The following is an 18,687-nucleotide window of genomic DNA, read 5'->3' on the forward strand; positions in this document are numbered from 1 at the left end:
CGCGAACGAGCAGCGATTGCTGATGCCGCCATCACGTGTGGCATCATCGGGAGGGCACGCCGAGGGGAGAAGGGACCTCCCCAGGACTCTGACCGGCACTGGCCGGGCAGGAGAGACGGGGGTGCCCTGGCAGGGTGGGAGGAACGCCGGGAGGACGCGGGGCCGCAGAGCCAGGAGGAGGAAGAACGTCCAGGTCTCAGTGCTCGTGAGAGACCCACAGATGTTGAGGGGGAGTCACTGGTGGCTTTTGGAGAAAACCTCGGTGGTCTGAAGGTGCGTGGAGGTTGAGGAGCGGCAAGGACGGCCAGTGGTGGCTGCGAGGTGGGCGACTCTGAAGACGCTGGACGGGGAAGAGGAGGAGGAGGAGGCAGCTGGGGAGAGATGTGGGGTCGCGGGAGGGTTTGTTAGAGAGAGACTGGAGCGTGCTCCCAAGGCGAGGGGGGAGAGCCCCTTGGGCGCTGCGGAGCCTGCAGCACCCGCTCCCCAGCTGCCGGGAGGGCTGACGCCAGCAGCCCGTGGCTGAGCCTTCCTGGGACTCAAATTCACGCCCTGCGGCCCTCTGCCCCCCTCGCTCACGCCCCCCACGCCCCTCAGGCCCCATCGGTGGTGGCTGATTAGGGGGTGGAACTGGCTCCCTCGGCACGAGGTGGGCTGACGCTGCAGGGCCAGCCCGGCTGAAACCTCAGGGGACCCCACCGTGGCTCAGCCCTCGCTGGGCCCAGTCCCGGGGCCGCCACCCCCAGCTGGGCGCTGCTCCCTCCCAGGGGGCTGCTTCCCAGGGGAGCGAGCCGGGGACAGCAGTGCCGGCGCTAGAGAGAAAAGTGGCCAGTGATAGTGGGTATGTCCTGAAAAAGAGGAAGATGGGCTCAAAGCCGAGGAGGAGGGATTAGCCGTACCCTGGGGAGACGCCTGTTCTGAGGGCCCAAGGATGAAGGAGCGAGGGCGGGGTGCGAGGTGTCCAGGCGCCCCCATCACTCCTGGGGGGGGGGTCATCCGCTGAGAAGGGGCGGGAGGGCCAGAGGCTCGGGGAGGATGAGGACTTGGAGCAGGAGGGAGAGGAGCCCTCCCGGGTGCTGGTGGAATGTGAACGGGGCAGGCCACTTGGAAGACAGTCCGGCAGCTCCTGAGAGGGACCCGGCGACTCCACTCCCAGGTATGCACCCAAGAGAAGTGAAAGCGCATGTCCACGCAAATACTTGTACCTAAATGTTTGCAGCAGCATTGTTCACAATAGCCAAAAAATGAAAACAATCCCAGTGTCCATCAGGTGACAGATGGCTAACAAACGTGTCTTTCCACACACTAGTGGAATGAGGTACTGACACATGCTGCGCCGGGGACGGACCTTGAAGACGTTATGCTAGTGAGAGAAGCCAGACACAAGAGGCCACAAAACGTGTGACCCCATTTATACGAAATGCACAAAATGGGCAAATCCATAGAGACAGAAAGTAGATTTTTTGCCGGGGACTGGGGGAATGGGGAGCGACTACTAATGGGTCGAGTTTCTTTTTGGGGTGATGAAAATGTTCTGGAATTAGATAGTGGGATAGTTGCACAACTTTGTGAATTTACTAAAAACCCCTGAGTTGTGTGCTTTAAAAGGGTGAATTGTAAAGGCATATGAATTACATCTCAATTTTAAAAAGAAAAAAAAAAGAAGGTGGGCCAGTGACTGCATCAGGGCGGGCCCCCGGGCGTGGCAGAGGCCACTGGGGGCTGTGTGGCTCCTGGCTCCAGGCTAGGCTAGACTCTGGGAGTGGAGACCCAGGGGAGGAGGTCCCCCCCCCCCCCCCCCCCCGCTCCTCCTGGCCAGGCCTGTCTTCTGAGTTCCAGTGTCCTTCCACACAGCTAGCCTCAGCGTGCTTTATCACCCCTCTGTGCCTTTGCACAACTTGCCTCTCGCCTGGTCTGATATGCCCTTTGCCCCTGGTCCGGTAAACTTCTATTCATCCTGCAAAGCCCAGCTCACTTGTTTGGCAATGTCAGTATGGCAAAGCTCTGTGAGGAAGGGTCTGTGTTAGTTTGGCTCCACGTTTTATTTCCAACACATAACACAGTACTTGGCACATAGTAGGTGCTCACTACCTTGGTTTTACTGAGAACAGTTCCCGGCACTGTGCTGGGTTCCAGGATAGGAAGACAATCAGCTGTATTCCCCCAAGCCTGCTGGGGGAGACGGACGAGGAGGCACAACAGTCAGATGAGGTGAGGGTAATGGGAAGGGATGCAGGCAGGGAGAGCTGAGGGGGGCTGTGGGTGAGGAGGGGCGGCTGTGACCCAGCCTGACAGGAAGAGAAGGAGGAACAGGCCAGGTGAAAGGGGAAGGCGGGGGACTGTCATCAAAGGCACCCTGCGCTTTGTCGCAGGTCTTGTCACAAACGTCGTTAATCAAGTAATCAGTGGTTCAGTATTGCCCGGTTCTGCCCTTGGATCTGGGTGAGAGGAGCCCCTGCCTGCGACGCTGTTTTAGAAGGCACCACTCTGGGCTGTCTGTCTGCAACCCCCACCCCCGGGGCGAGGGGTCTGTGGGAACCTCCCAGTCTGGGCCTTTCCTTTAGACCATCTCCAGATCCCCGGGACCCCAGAGTGTCCGACAGGCGGCCCCAGGCCGTTCCCTCAAGGGTGGAGTGTGTCCCGACTGGGTGGCCGAGGCAGGTGCGGCTGGCTGCAGGGGGTGTGGACAGCTGGCACGCGTGGCTGCAGTGTCCGCACGTGTGCACACGGACCCCTCTTGGGGACGGGGTGGCTCCGAGGGAGGGACGAGAAGGGAGGTGGCTGAGGCCAGGGTCAGGGCCAGCACCGCCGGCACCACCACATCCGGGCTTGGAACGAAATTGAAACCTTGCTTTGCAGGCAGTGATACAAAGGTATCGGTCAGAGTAGGAGAACAGAGCATGTTTTTACTTAAGAGTGAACCTGGTTTTTAACTTTAGACTATTTGGACGTCGGGAAGGTCTCCACTTGTCCTCCTGTCCTGACCCTGCGGGCTCTGGGGCTGGGCCAGCCTCACCCGCGGGGCCTGAGCTCCACCGGGGCGGGCAGCGCCTGCTGTATGCCTACCCGAGAGCACAGCGCCTGGCACAGAAGAGCAGACAATAAATAGTGGCTGGGAAACACATGATAACCCAAGTAAAATGCTTGGCACAGTGCAAGTGTCCAATAAATATGAACTATTATTGCTCGTTGAGTGGGTGGGGCTGTGGCCAAGACCCCTAAACAGAGGTGGCTCGAGTCGTCCTGGGGTTCACACCTCCTTTCGGAGGTCGGAGCCCTCCTTGCCCTGCCCCGCAGGCCTCTCCCAGCTTCACGGCAAAGCAGGCCCCAGCAAGGCAGACTTGCCACCAGGGCAGAGAAGCTGGGGCTCCTGCCGGCACTACCTCTCCCCCCCCCCCAGAAAAGAGCCTCCCCAAGCCCAGCAGACCCCCCTGGCTTAGCAGCTGCGCTGCCCACTGATTTCACCCTCTGGGGGTGGGGGCGGGGCTGTGCTCTGTGTGGGGAAAGCCTGGGCTGGGGAGTCAGATCGGCCACTTGACTTTGGTAGGCCTCAGTTTCCTCCTCTGTAAAACGGGGTTATGTGTGGAAGTGGCGCCTGTCAAGCCACAGGTGCAGAGTACACGTTTGGCAAACAGGAAGAGCCCTTGCCTAAGGCATACGGGGAGGATGGCTGAGGACGGCTAGCTGCGGGGAACCCCACGTGGAAAGCAGAGGGGGCGGTCCACAGCCAGCCTGTGAGGAGGCCCCGCTGGGCGAACTCCCCGAATCCTGAGAAAGGCGGGCTCAGCTGCCCACGCTGGACCGTGGTCCTGCTTCCAGGCGGGGAAGGTGGCTGCTGCTCTGTGACCTGCACAGTGCCACGCGGGGCCCGCAGGTCTCCACGCATCGCCGGCCAGGAGAAGGCCTGAGGAAGCCAGGAATCCCCTCACCCGAGTTCCTCCCTTCCAGGAGGGACCTGTCTCAGAAACCCAACTCCAACCCCCCATTCCCGCATATGCACAGTAGACGGCACTGTAACCAGAAACAGACCTTAACCCCAAAACCGGACTTGCAAGGGGGAAAAGAAAAATCACATTTTGCGAACTGTCCACCAGGGGTCACCATACCCTCAGAACTGAGGGGTGCAGACTCCACACGGGCCTGCGCACCGCGTGGGCCTCAGAGACAGTCTAACTGCCGGCCTCCCGCCACCCAGCTTCCGAGGCAGGCCCACGGCCGCCGCCCCAGGCCCGGTGCGCAGCTCCAGCAGCCAGGGGGCTGGCCGCCGTCACTGGTGCGGGAAGATGTCCGAGCACTGCTGCAGAATGAGCTCCACCACCTGGTTCTGGAACACCATGGTCATGGGCATGCTGGCCTCCTCTGTCTCCGGCCGCAGCAGCGTGGGCCCGAACACGATGGCCACGCTCTGCACCGACATGCGGTTCTGCTCGCCGTGCTCGATCACCCTGCGGCGGGGGACGGGGGTGGGGTGGAATCAAGGCCCAGAACTAGGCACCGGCGGGGGGCGCTGGTGCCAGAACCCCTCCCCGTTCCCGCCCCCTCACCGGCACAGGTGCTGGAAGAGCAGCCGCATCGTGTCGTGGTTGGGCGCCGGCAGCGAGCCCACCAGGCGCTGCACGCAGTGGCTGCGCTCGGCCTGGTCCTGCAGCTCTGGGGGAAGGGGAGGGTCAGAGGGGCGGAGCGGCTGGGGCAGCACCCTCCAGCAGGCCGGCGCCCCACGGAGGGCCGCACTCCTGGTGGGGGCTCCGGCTGGGGGCGTGCCCGAGGCAGGCCCGCCCCACCCCGCCCCCTGTGTCCCCATCTCCCCGGCGCTCACTGATGGCCGCGAGGAACGGGCGGAAGTGCGAGAAGGGGAAGAGGGGCTCGGGCAGCTCTCGGAAGAAGAGCTTCAGGGCACCCGTGATGACATGGACGTCCTCCCAGCGCCCGTCGTCTAGGTCGAGACGCTCGTCTGCGGCGGGGGAGGGACAGGAATGCGAGGGTCAGTGCCCCTCGGTGCCTGCGGGTCCCAGGGCGGGGCCAGGGGGCGAGCCTCACCGTGGTCCACCTTATAGCGCAGCTTCTGGATGGTGGCCAGGTTTCCACTGATGCGGTACAGCCCGTCGATGTCCAGCCCTGGGGCAGAGGCACGAGCTGACCGGGGGTGGGGGGCCCTACGGAGGGCCTCTCACTCTTTCCCCCTCCACCCTGCGCCCACCCAGGGGTCTCCGACAGGGGCTTCCGGGAGGGCTCCACCGAGGCGCCGCGCGTACCCCGGGCCTCGACGGCGCGGATGCACTGCTGCACGAAGCGCGGCACCCGGCTCTTCTCGCGCTCGCACAGCGCGGCCAGCGCGCAGCCGAACACCTGGTCTGGGGGAGAGGCCGGTCAGCGCCGCCCGGCGGCCGCCCACCCCCGCGCCCCGGCGCGCGCCCCCCGCGTCCCGCCGGTACCTTTGATGTAGCCCTTCTCCCTCAGGGACTGCAGCGTGGGCCGTCGGAGGAGGAACTTCCGGAGCTTGTGCCGCACCTTGGTGCGGTCGCTCTCCAGGACCCCAGCGCCCAGGGCGGGCGCCGCTGCTGCAGGGGAACGCAGCGCCGGGTCAGTGGGTGCGGGCCACGGTGGGCCCGGGGGACGGTTCCCAGCCGCGCCCTGGCCCGGGACACACACCTGCGCCCGGCCGCGCGTCGTCCTCCTTCTCCCGCCAGCTTCCCAGGCGCTCACTCGACCCGAGGTCTGCGCTGTTGTTTTCGCTTTCCTCCTCGAGGGGCAAGTCTGCGGACTGGAATCAGGCAGCCTCAGCCAGGCGGGGGCCCGGGCAGCTGGGGTTCTTCCGGGGTGGAGGGAAGAACCCAAAATGCCCTGCTGGGGGCCTGGCCTGAAGACCCCCTGGAGAAGAGGCAGCAGCTCTTCCCTTTCCCAGGTCAACGCCTCTGGTCTCCACAAGGGGTCGCCTGAACACTTACCGCCTCTGGCAGACAAGACTTTAAGGCAGGGGTTCTTAACATTTTTTATCTCCGCAGACTCCCTTGCCAGTCAGGTGAAATAAATACTACTGTAATTTATTTATTGCATACATTCATAAGTGAAGGAAATGCTAGATTTCAGGTAGCGGTCACAGAAAATAAAGATAATAAGTTGATTTTTTTTTTTTCAATTCAAGCTGACGGACCCCCTGAAACCTTCCCACTGGTCTGTGGACCCCTAGGTAAGAACCCCTGACTTAAGGTGTTAGGAATAGCTGCTCTCCCCCAAACTTTCTTATCTGGCGCTTCCCAGGTCCTGGTCCCTTCTTCTCAGAGTTCCCTGGGCTCCTTCTGTACACACTCCACTACTGTAACATTTCTCAATATGTGGCTCCCATTTCTGAGCCTGTGAATCTAGCTGGGGCCAGAGCACTGCCAACAACTGCACCAGAATCATCTCCCTGGATCTGGAATCCCTACCTTTATTAATACAGCCAAATTGCACCCAGTGTTGGCTAATAGGGAATCAAAGGCCAAAAAGCCCCAGATCATTTTCAGATGAATAGCTGTCAGAGTGGGCTTGCTCCATTTCGACTTAGGCAAGTGACATTTTGAACTTAAAAAACAAATAAACAAAAAAGACTCTTGAGATCTGTCTGTCTATGTTTTGTCTTCCAGTTTCATCCTGTCACCCTATGTTTCTCAGGATATTTACTTTTCCTCCTTGAAAGGGCAAATTCCTCTGGCATGTCATCCCAGTCATTGGAGAAAAATAGGTGCAAATATGCTGGAGCCTGGAGTCTAGGGAAGCTGACTAGTAAGATAGGGAATCAATAGATGGATCTGGAAACTGTCAAGAAGTCCATGTGGACATCAAAAACCCCAAGACGGCTGCTGGAAGACCCCCACCCACAAGATCCTGCCATTCAGAACAAGATTCCCTCTGGAAGCCAGGAGAAACCCCGGATATTCCCCAAGGACTTTATAATTGGGCCCTTCTGGGGAGCAGCTGTGGCTCAACTAGTTGGGCTCCCATCTACCACATGGGAGGCCCTTGGTTTGTGTCCAAGGGCCTCCTTGTGAAGGCAAGCTGGCCCGTGTGCCATGGAGAGCTGACAGCCTGTGTGCCGCGGAAAGCTGGCACAGCAAGATGATGCAGCAAAGGGAGACAAACAGATATAGAAAAAACATGCAGTGAATGGACAAAGAGAAGAAACAGCAAAGAATAGAACAAGCCATGGGAGGGGGGGATACATAAATCAATCTTTAAAAAAATAATTGGGCCCTTCTGGGGGATTGATGGGTGGGGTAATCAATCAAAACAGTAAATAGGTGGAACTCCTTCCCTGCCATTAGCAAAGGGGTGGAATAATTAATGGTTCAAAAAACAGATGCAAGGAAGACCCAGCAAGATGGTAGCAGAGTAAGGAGCTCCTAGAGGCAGCTCCTGCTACAGGGCAGTTAGCAAACACCCAGAGCTCTCTGGAACTAGCTGAAGCACCTGTTGGGGGCTCCAGGAGGCCAGAAGAGCATGCTACCACATCCTTGAAGGAATGGAAGAAGGAGACTGCCCATCTGCAGAGAAGACTTGTAAGTAGAGCACTCCACGCACCAGAGGCTGGTGCCCATCCTCCACTGGAGCACAAGCCACCTCAAGAGCTGTTCTGTGGCTGGAACTGAAAGCTCCACTTCCCAAAAACAGGGGAGGAAGAGAAGGTTGGGCACCAATTTCAGCTACTGATGAGTAAATTCAGTGGGCTACAGTATAATCCTGAGAACAGCTATAGTTTGAGCCTGTCCAAGTCAGAAAGAGGCCGGCAGCCACCATCTTAACTCGTGCCTGGCACGAGGGGAAGCGGGGCAGACTGAAAATCACAGTGCTGGTGGGGACCAGATTCTTTCCATCCAGGTCAGATTGCAGCTCTAGCCTAGGCCACAGTGCCACCTATAGCTGGGAGGAAGGCCAGCCTTGTGCCAGCCTCTCTGGGAAATTACCGGCCAAGCCACAGGAGGCCAGTGATTATCCTACTCCCAGGAGCTATTCTGTGGCTGGAATTGGAAGCTCCATTCCCAAAAACTGGGAAGGAGGAGATAGTTAGTTGCTGATTTCAGCTACTGATTGGTAGACTCGGATGGCTAAGATATAACCCTGGGAACAGCAGGGGTGTGAATCTGCCAAAGTCGGAAAGAGGCTGGTGGCCTCTATTTTGACTCCACCCCCAGGCTGAGGGGAAGCCAGGATCAAAAATCTCAGTGATGTAGGAACCAGTTTCTTTCACCCTGATCGGCCTACAGTCCTATTCTAGGCTTCAGCCCTGCCTCTGGCAGGGAGGAGGCTGGCGGGCCATACACCAGCCTATCCAGGTAACTGCAGGTAACTTTGGCTGGCACAGATTGAAAATCGAAAGTCTACCAGGGCAACTGCGGTCATCTTGGACCCACACTGCATAGATTGCTGCCCACACCTGCAGCTCCATCCCCGCCCCAGGTAGGGGAGAAAGGGGCATGAAGCTTCATCAGTCTCTCTGGGCCACTACAGTCTAGGCCTGCATGACTTGGATTATTCCACACAGCTGTGACTCTGTCCCTACCCCTGGCAAAGGAGAAAGTTGGAAGAAACTTTTTTTTTTTGGGTCCCTGGCAAAATGAGGGCAGCTTGAGCCTCCACAGCTTACAGCACCAACAACATACTTGGCTCCTACTGTACAACCAGCAGGGATAAAGGGCAGGAAGCCCTAAACTAAAGAGAAAAACTGCACCTAGAATAAATACTCTAGTAAGCCAGATGTGAAGATACCAACAAAAAATTACAATCCACACCAAGAACCAGGAAGCTATGGCCCAGTTAAAGGAATGAGATAAGCCTCCAGAGGACATAAAGGAGTTGAGACAACTAATCATAGATGTTCAAACAAATCTCTTTAATAAATTCAATGAGATGGCTAAAGAGATTATGGATATTAAGAAGATATTGGTTGAGCACAAAGAAGAATTTGAAAGCATACATAGAAAAATAGCAGATCTTATGGGAATGAAAGGGGCAATAAATGAAATAAAAAAAAACATTGGAATCATATAATAGCAGATTTGAGGAGGCAGAAGAAAGGATTGGTGAGCTTGAAGAAATGGCCTCTGAAAGTGGACCTACAAAAGAACAGATGAAGAAAAGAACGGAAAAATTTGAACAAGGTCTCAGGGAACTAAATGACAGCAAAAGGCATGCAAACATACATGTCATGGGTGTCCCAGAAGGAGAAAAGAAGGGAAAGGGGCAGGAGGAATATTTGAAGAAATAATGGTAGAAAATTTCCCAACCCTACTGAAGGACATAGATATCCATGTCCAAGAAGCACAATGTACTCCCATGTGAAAAAAATCCAAATAGCCCAAATCCAAGACAAATACTCATCAGAATGTCAAATGCCAAAGACAGAGAGAATTCTGAGAACAGCAAGAGAAAAGCAATGCCTAACATATAAGGGATACCCAATAAGACTAAGTGCTGATTTCTCACCAGAAACCATAAAGGCGAGAAGACAGTGGTCTGATATATTTAAGATACTACAAGAGAAAAACTTCCAGCCAAGAATCTTATATCCAGCAAGACTGTCCTTCAAAATTGAGGGTGTGATTAGAATATTCACAGGCATATGGAATTTAACAGATACTGAGAGAATTTCTAAGCAAAAGACCAGATTTTCAGGAAATACTAAAGGGTGTGTTAGAGCCTGAAAAGAAAAGACAGGAGAGAGAGGCCTGGAAGAGAGTCTAGAAATGAAGATTATATCAATAAAAGTAACTAAAAGTATCAAAAGAGTGGTGAAAATAAAGTATGACAGACAGAACTCAAATAGTCAGGAATAAACCAATGATGTAAAGCACTTGTATTCAGAAAACTGCAAGTCATGTTAAAAGAAATTAAAAAAGACCTAAATAACTGGAAGAAAATTCCATGCTCATGGATTGGAAGACTAAATACCATTAAGATGTCAATTCTACTCAAATTGATACATAGATTCAATGCAAACCCGATAAAAATTCCACCAGCATTAAAGAAAAAATTGAAAACATGATCATCAAATTTATTTGGAAGGATAAGGGGTCCTGAATAGCCAGATACATCATAAAAAGGAAAAGTGAACCCTCATCTCCAGACTTTAAATCATATTACCTAGCTACAGTGGTAAAAACAGCATGATACTGGCCTAAAGACAGACACAATAAACCAATGGAACCAAATTGATGGTTCAGAAACAGACCCTCACATGTATGGTCAAATGATTCTTGACTAGCCTGTCAAACTCTCACAGCTTCGGCAGAACAATCCATTCAACACTTGGTTCTGAAAGAATTGGATGTCCATAGCTGAAAGAAGGAAAGAGGACCCCTATCTCACACCTTATCCAAAAATTAACTCAAAATGGATCAAAAACCTAAAAATAAAAGCAAGAACCATAAAACTTCTAGAAGAAATTGTAGGAAAATATCTTCATGGTGGTGGATTCTTCAAGGAGATAAGAGAAGGACTGAGTGGGCTACTGATGTTTAATGTACGTAGAAGTTTTAATTAGCTTTACTGTAGAAGTGTGGAAATGTATAGAGTGGATGGTAACACACAGTCAGTAACAGTTTATAAATGGGGATGTGACTGAAAATGGTAGTCTAGGTATATAAATGCCAATTGACAGGATACTAGAGAATAATCTAGGAACTGAACAGCACGTAAACCAAAAGATGGATGACAATTGTGGTTGATGGTACAGATGCAAAAGTGTCCTTTGTGAGCTAGAGCAAATGTACATCGTTATTGCAGGGTGATGGGAATGTGGAGAAGCATGGGAAAAATACAGCTGTAGTGACCTATGGACTGTGGTTAGCAGTAATAATACAACATTCTTGCATCTATGCCAAAGATGTACTGTGTTGATAATGAGGCAGTATGGAAAATGTGAGCCAAATGTACACTATGGACACGGTAACAGTCAGATGATATTATCTTATCTGTAGCAAATGTTCCATCACAGTGTGGTGTGTTGATGGAGGGGTGTTGTTTGGGAATTCTGCACATGTGCATGATTGTTTTATAAGTTTACAACTCCTTTCATAAAAAATATATATTTTAAAATAATAACAGGGTGGGTTGGGGGAAAAACACACCAAATGTAAGATAAGGACTATGATTAGTAGTAAGATTTTGACAATATTCTTTCATAATTTTTAACAAACGTCTCACAAAAATGCCAAGTGTTGGTGGAGGGTTGATGTTTGGGACCTCTGTATGATATTATGCATGTTTGCTTTGTAAGTTCACAACTTTTACTATACACTTAATTGTTTATGTATGCTCATATATAAATGATATAAAGATAATAATAATAGGGTTGGTTGGGGGAAAAGTATTTTGGTTAGTAGTAATATTTTGACAATGCTCTTTAACCATTAGTTAAAAAGTTTTAACAACAATGCAAGTTATTGGTGGTAGGGTGAGTTATGAGAGTCCTGTATGATGTTATATATGTTTGTTTTGTAAGTTCACAACTATTATTATACACTTATTGTTTATGTATCTTTATGTATGAGGGATATACTTCAATAAATTAGTTTAAAAAAAAAAGATGCAAGGTCTGGACTCGCCCTCTCTCCCCTTGGGACCCCGATTCTGGCCGCCTTCTCCCCCTGCATGGATCAACAAGCAAGTAAAACCGGGGCATTAAAAACCTATAATGGGAAACTGTAGTCTGTAAATCAGCCTGCTTTATCACTTTCCAGCCCCTTCTTCTCTACCTGGGACCCATGATCTGTTATTTTCTCCCCTTTCTCTTCCCTCCCTACCTTAATAAATTACTGGCCTAACTCACCCGATGTGTTCTTGAAATTCATTTCTGCAGCAGAGTCAGAACCTAGACAAAATCCAGTAACACTAGAATCCCCCTCCCCCGTTTTTCCTGTAGCAGGCAGTGTGGGTGCCAAGCCAGCAGCCATTCGCCCCCTCCATGCTTCTGACACCCCGGTCTGCCCAGGTATCATCCACCCTGCTCTATGGACCACGTGCTTAGGGGAGGTGGCCCCGCCAGCCCCTCAGTTGAACCTAAACTCATCATGATGGTCTCATTTCCCTCACCTGGGAGGTGATGGATTCTGACCAATGAGAGGTGAGGAAAATTGGGGGCAGGGAGCTTCTGGGGAAAACAAGGAAAAGAAAGCCCCTTTCCCTGCCTCTGGGCACTGTCGTGGGCTGTGCCCCTTGAAACTGTGCCAGCTCCAGACCATGAGGGCGCGTGGCCCAGGAGGGCGCTGAGGGGTGCGCAGGGAAGCTGGTGCAGCCCCGCAGGGCTCCGTGTCATGAAGCTGGGGAGCCCCTTCCCTGCACCTGAGTAGCATGAGTAGGGCTTTCTGTTGCTTGTGGCCAAAGCTCCCTTAGAGATTCCAGCTCTTTGGGGGACTTTTCCAGGGAACCTGAGTCCTCCCCAGGGGCTCCCACCTGCCTGCCTCCGCACCCTCCCCCTGGTACAGAAAGGGCCCTGAGTGGGTGCTCAGGTGCCTTCCCCTCGGGTGTGGGGAGCGCAGGCTCAGCTTCTATCCAGGCATCCCCAGGCCTGGGAGGGCACGGGGCTCACCTGGGGGCAAGGCCAGCGCTTGTGCTCGTCACCTGTCTGCCAGTCACTCAGGGCCGGCGAGGGCAGGGTCTGGGGGTCTTGGGGAGGGATCCCTCCTGCACTGGCCAGAGGTCCCCCATGCCACTGTCCTGTGCCTTCCAGGGAGTGCTCTGGGGGTTAGTTCCCTTTTGTCCTACTTTGGGGTCAGGCTGAGTCTCTCCTGACAGTTCCAGCCTCTTTCTGGGCTGGGAGGAGGGGAGCGGAATGGGAGGGGCTGCACCCCCCAAAGAGGACAAAGCGGTGGCCCAAAGGGCTTGAGTGGAAGCATAAGGCAGTGGAAATCAGGGACACCCCCAAGGGGGGCCGTAACCAAAAGGGACAGCATGGGGTGGCTTAGGTTGTGCCCCTCCCACCTCCACCCTGGCCCGAGAGTCCCCCTGCAGGGCAGTGCTGGGGCTGGGGGCACACTCTTAAGGAAGGCTCTTCTTCAGCAGCCCCTCCTGCCCTCACAGCCACGAGGGGAGGGACACTCACTCACTAGTGCCCGAGGGTGCCCCAGCCCTGGGCTGGGAAGCATGCGCTGTGGCAGCCAGCCCTCCCTGCCAGCCCTGGAGCGCCCCCCGCTCTGCCTACCAGCTCCTGGATGCTCTGGGCGATGGCCTTGTGCCAGGTGCTGACGATGGACTCCGAGTCGTGCTGGATCAGGTACTCCGAGCCGTCGCGGCTCCGCAGCTGGAGGGACACAAGTCACTTGGTCATCTCCGGTTCCCCAGGTCAGGCCCCATGGGGATACAGAGATGGAGGGGATCCCTCTGCATCCCAAGCAAGGGCCTCCCCCCAAGCCCAGGTCATCCACCTCACTCAGAAAGCACGCAGCAGCCCCTCTGGTTTACGGCCGAGTGAACTGGGGCTCGGCGAGCAGCAGCAACGTGCCCGTGGGCGCCCAGCGGGTGACCGGTGGAGCCTGGCTCTGAGCGCAGATCTGTGTGCTTGCCCCTGCCCCAGCTGGCCCCTCCATGGACCAAAGAACACAGCAGGTTCCCCAGGACACGGGCCTCAAAGGACTCACCGAAAGAAATGCCCGCAGGAGGGCCAGGGCCTGGCCACGAGGACCAGCAGTGACGCGGTGTAGGGAGAGGCTTTGAGAGCAGATGGAGCTGATGCTGGAGAAAGTGGGCACTCCCCCCGCACTAGCACCTCGGGGTGTGTCCCTCCCTTTGCAGCCAGGAGTCCCTACCCTCGCCCACACCCCAGCCTGGGCAGTGCATCCTCTTCAGCCCACTTCATCAAAACGTGTAAATTAAACAACACGCCAGGGGCAAACTTTCTGCCACTGGACTGACTCCTCAAGGCCCTTCGCACTAGCAGGTGGGTGGGTAGGGTGAGAGGGTTTACCAACCAATTTACCCTTATTCACTCCAGGGAGACTCACAGCCAATGTACTGGCATCTGTACCCGTGGGGTGGGGACGGGGACACAGCCCTGGGCCTCTGCTGCATGTTGCATCCAGGTCACATGCCATGTTCTTCTTAAGCAGTCCAGTGTCTGAGTTTCCAAAATGACTGTCTTACACTATTAAGAAGCAAGCAGGCCTCAATAGCTCAGGCTCCTCTGCCTCTGGGTGCTGGAGTGGCCTCATTCCCTTACGAAGTCTCGGAAGAACAAGGTGAGGGGGTGGGGAGCTTGGATGGATTCGCCCTGGGCCTCGGGCCCTGAGGACCAAGTGTTCAGGGTTAACGTGAGTGTTTGGCTGCAGCAGCTCACACTGACCCTGCCCTTGGGAGTCAGTGAGGGTCAGGGTCAGCAGAAACGGTCTCAGATAACAGGGAACAATTTCTAGACCAGAGAGAGCTGTCTTTTGGCTCCATTCCCCCTTCCCCCCATCTTAAGCATTTTCCAGTGTACAGCTGACTTGTATTAATTGCATCCACATTGATGTGTAAACATCACCACTCTCTTTTTTCAAACGTTTTCATCCCCCCAATCAGAAACTCTATACCCATCAAGTAATAGCTCTCCACCCCCCCAACACCCAGATAACCTCTAATCTGCTGTGTCTGTGAATCTGCCTAGTCTAGGTACCTCATATTTGTGTAATCACACGTTAGTCCTTTTGTGTCTGGCTTATTTCACTCAGCATAATATTTTCAAGGTTCATCCATGTTGCAGCATATTTCAGAACCCTATTCCTTTCTATGACTGAATAATATTCCATTGTATGTAAACCACATTTTGTTTATCCATTCATCTGTTGGTAGACACCCGGGTTATATCTACCACCTTTTGAATAATATGAATAATGCTGCTGTGAACATTCAAGTACAATTCGTGTGCCTAGTTTTTGTGCAAACACATGTTTTGAGTTCTCTTGAGCATATGCCCAGGAATGGGACAGCTGGTCTTGATGGCATTTCTATCCTAATGTTTGAGGAACTCAAACTCTTCTCCACAGCATCTGCACTTCACATTCCCACCAGCAGTGTACGAGGGCTCCAATGTCTCCATATCCTCACCTATATTGGTTATTTTTTTACAGCCATCCTCTAGGTGCGAAGTGGCATGGTTGCATTTTTAAACTTATATTCGAATACTATTTAAAATTATTTTAAAAAGAAAAATAGCATGTCCCACCTCCTCCTACCACAAAGACCAAAGGATCTTCAACAGGCAGCTAACACAGCCTCACTCTAAGCTGAGCAGACAGAGACCTACTGTCTGTTATCCCAGAGAATGACCTCTCGACTGTAATTCTAAAAGGACAACCATTATTCTTGGCAGCTCTCTCAAAATATAATCAGTTCATATTAGGAAGTTTCATTCTGAAAGCAAAGCTGTATTGTTACATAGCTGTTAATTTCATAAATCACTCATCCTGGTGAATGCACAGGCAATCTGAGTTGCCCCAAACTAGCTGTTTTTTGGGGGACTGTTGATGAAGTTTTTGGTGACTCTCAGGTAACCAGGCAGACCTGCTGTGATAATTTCCCAGGCTCAATTAGCCCAACCATCCTCGATGATAGAGAATTTGGGATTGTCTCTTGAGAAAAATCCTGGCACTCCTGAGCAGAAATTGGAGGCAGGGCTCCTGGATTTCCATTCAAAACTGGCAGCCTTCCCAACAGCTTGAGCAGCTTCCAAAAATACTGCTTGCCTTCCAGCCAGCCCTTGCCCAAAAAGACAACTTGCAAGTGTCTATTCTGAAACTTTCATTGAAGGCCCTGTCAAAGAGGTGATAACTATAGGGAACATTTGAAGGACACCCCTCAAGGTCAGGGAAGGGACACACCTAGCAAATGTGAAGTCCCTCCTCAATTTGACACCTACAGTAGAGACTATTAGTATCTGCTAACACACTACCTTGCCAAGCCTGGACAAGGTTCCAGAATTCTTCTTAAGAAGGCTCCAGACCTACCAATCGGAGCTGCTCATGAGATAAAACCAGTTTTCCAGCCCTGCTCTGTGGATATCCTGGTCCTAGAATTGAATGAAGCTTGGTAAATCATTAGAAAACTACATATTCAGGCAACTTGCAGGTTGCTTTTTCTGAGCAGCAATGTCAGGTCAAGTTTTTGGCTTTTGTCTTAACATACTACCCAATGCAGCCCCAAGAGTCCTTTTACCAAACCTCTGTGGAGCTCTTTTCAGGGCAGTGACCTTGCCCCTCTAGACCCCACGTTCATGGAGCTACATGCTGGAAATGTCTTCAAGAGCCAAGGGCAAGGGAAGAGCTTTGAATCTCTCAAAATTGGGTAGCTTTTATTACATTTTTTTTCAACAATAAGAGCCATATAACTGATTGCCCTTTTCTCTTTGCCTATCAGGAAAATTGGAGCTATTTCTTTTTCAGCAACAATCACCTTAGCCCCCAATTCCTCTTCACCTGTGACCCCCTTCTCTTAACTTATTTCGCCTGGTCCTGGCTTTTCTTTGGGACTTTACCAGTTCATCATATGTGCCCTTGATGTGAGCTGCCTCAATACTTTTGGGGACTGAGGTAGGGGTCCAATGACAAGACAACACTTGAATAGTTAAGGATGGGGTATGGTGAGGACCCTTGCCTGGCCCTCTCCAGCCTCTCTTCCTGCTAGAGGAGCCCAAGAAGTGTGTCCACTACCATGGTTATTTACTGGGGACCTAGACCAGTTCGAAGCTGGGCTCTGACCAGCCAGAGTAGGTTTCCCACCCTGGCCTGTCAGAGTGGGCAGGGACAGGGAGTCTCCTGTCTCAGGCCACAGTGCCTGGGCTGCCCAGAGATTTGTCTCCCAGAGAACCCTATGCCTCCCCACCCTTGGGCGCTAAGAACTGGTAAACTCAGCTCCTGGAGAGGGGAGCCAGGATCCGTGATGCCAGGAACTCTGCGAGGTCTGCAGCCCTGAGAATTGCAACTCCAACTCCACCAGGCCCCCCTTTTCCCAATGGGGCTTGCCTCTTAGGAAGGATCCCAGACCCCGGCAAAGTCCTTCCCTCTCTCTGCTTGGCCCCCTCCACTCACCTCTAGCACATTCTTCTTGCTGGATTTGCCTTTGGGGGCCCAAGTGAGAGAGGCCCCCCTCAGTTCCACCGTGTACTCAGGGGTGGAGAGCTTGGAAGGCTGCCTCTGTGGGAGAACAGGGGAGGGTGGGCAGGTTACAGGGAGCCCTCTGCTCAGACAGGCCAGCCGCAGCCCCCAGGCTCCCTCTGATGCCAGGGACAGGGTTAGTGGAACAGGCAGGTAACAGCTCTGGGGGAGGGGGCCCAGGAGTTCCTAGACCTTCTTAACCATGGAGCCTGACACTTGGCTTGTCCAGTGCTGTCCATCCAGGAAAGGAAAAGGAGAAAGGAGCCCCATCCCTGTGAGCTGGGGGGCCAAGCCCCAGTCTCCTTGCTCACCAGGCTGGAGCCATCTACCTTCCAAGACTGCTTTCCACCCCCAAGATGATGGGCATTGCTTGTCCTGGGGGAAGTTTGCTATCATCTTCCACCCCCACCAAGGCCCAGCTGCTTTGAAACTTGTGTTCTGTTGTCCAAGACTGAGGCCTTGACAAGAAGACTCTATATAATAACCCACTGGGCTCAGGGCAGACGGCGGCCCCTGCCCTGGGCTCACCAGGCCGCCCACGGCTGAGGTCTTGGAGTCCTTGAAGAAGGTCAGGACGCCACCCTCCAGCACGGTCCAGGAGGTGCTCCAGTGCTTCTTCCTAGGTGGGGGTGAGGGTGGGGGTGGAGCTTGGAGGCAGCCCTGCCTGAGGCCTCGTCCCACCGCTAACCACTCCCAGGAGCAGGGCACCCGGTGGAGGGCTGGACTCCCAACTCTAACGTGACCGAGGGACGTTGGTTAAGACACTCTCGCTCGGTGTCTCAGTTTCTCAAAGGACCTCTCACGAAATTGCTACGAGGATTCATGAGACCTGGTGTAAAGGAAAGGCTCCGTGAGCCTCCTTATTAGGGTCTGCCCGGGGATGGGTGTGGACAGGCTCTCACCGCAGACGCTTCCCCTTGTCCACCGTCTTGGTGCGATGGAGCACACCTGCCTTGTCCAGGGTCTTGATCTTAGGGAGAGAAGGGGAAAGAGGGGGCAGTTGAGGGGTGAGCCAAGGGGGCAGAGGTTAGCCTTCCCCTCAGCCAGCCTGAGTCTCCACTGGGACCTCTTCACCCCGGCCCAGCCATCTGGCAGGGGTGCAGGGGTGCCTGCTTCAGAAGCAGCAGCAGGAGTGATTTCTACCCAGCTCTCAACCTCGCCCATCTCTGGGCTGGGAGGACCCAACCTCCTGGGTTCATTCAGCCTGGCCTAGTGCTGGGACCTGTGAGGGAGAGAGTTCCTACCCCCCAGGACCTCTGGGAACCCTCCATTTCTTCTGTGGGGCCCCTGCCAGGATCTATATGCTCCTTCCCTCACCTTCTCCTCAGAGGGGCTGGCCTGCGCGGGGGTGTCACTGTCCTGGCTGGATTTGCGCCTCCTTCGAGGGGCCGGGACAGGGACCTAGGGAAGAAGGACGCTGTCAAGTGTGAGCCCCTCCTCTCCCCCCAGCACTCTCCCTTCCCCAGGTGGTTACCTGGGGCAGCTCCCACTGCACGGAGGAGTCATCTGGGTTGTAGAAGTAGGGGTTTCCTTGCTGGTCCTCCAACCTCACCCACTGTGGGGAGGTGGATGGTCAGGGCCCGAGCCCACC

General features: G+C 53.8%; 1 protein-coding gene across 5 annotated transcripts in view; it reads right to left on the minus strand.

Moving 5' to 3' along the window:
• Positions 1-2,020: 2,020 nt before the first annotated feature.
• The window catches only part of ARHGAP27 (Rho GTPase activating protein 27), a 35,926-nt gene continuing 19,259 nt past the window's right edge, over positions 2,021-18,687 (minus strand). For 3 of the 5 annotated variants that reach the window (XM_058284376.2, XM_071210710.1, XM_058284379.2), the window contains 13 exons: positions 18,571-18,651; positions 18,414-18,497; positions 17,999-18,066; positions 17,625-17,715; positions 17,031-17,135; positions 13,172-13,270; positions 5,647-5,758; positions 5,430-5,555; positions 5,250-5,348; positions 5,035-5,112; positions 4,814-4,948; positions 4,542-4,647; positions 2,021-4,442 (listed from right to left, as the gene is read on the minus strand). In XM_058284376.2, coding sequence (XP_058140359.1) covers positions 4,265-4,442; positions 4,542-4,647; positions 4,814-4,948; positions 5,035-5,112; positions 5,250-5,348; positions 5,430-5,555; positions 5,647-5,758; positions 13,172-13,270; positions 17,031-17,135; positions 17,625-17,715; positions 17,999-18,066; positions 18,414-18,497; positions 18,571-18,651 — 1,362 coding nt within the window. In that variant the 3' untranslated portion in view covers positions 2,021-4,264. The remainder of the gene's footprint in view (positions 4,443-4,541; positions 4,648-4,813; positions 4,949-5,034; positions 5,113-5,249; positions 5,349-5,429; positions 5,556-5,646; positions 5,759-13,171; positions 13,271-17,030; positions 17,136-17,624; positions 17,716-17,998; positions 18,067-18,413; positions 18,498-18,570; positions 18,652-18,687) is intronic. The other 2 variants (XR_011646904.1, XM_058284377.2) reach the window with 2 other exon arrangements.

Source organism: Dasypus novemcinctus, chromosome 21, assembly GCF_030445035.2.
Source record: "Dasypus novemcinctus isolate mDasNov1 chromosome 21, mDasNov1.1.hap2, whole genome shotgun sequence".
NCBI classification, from domain to species: Eukaryota; Metazoa; Chordata; class Mammalia; order Cingulata; family Dasypodidae; genus Dasypus; species Dasypus novemcinctus.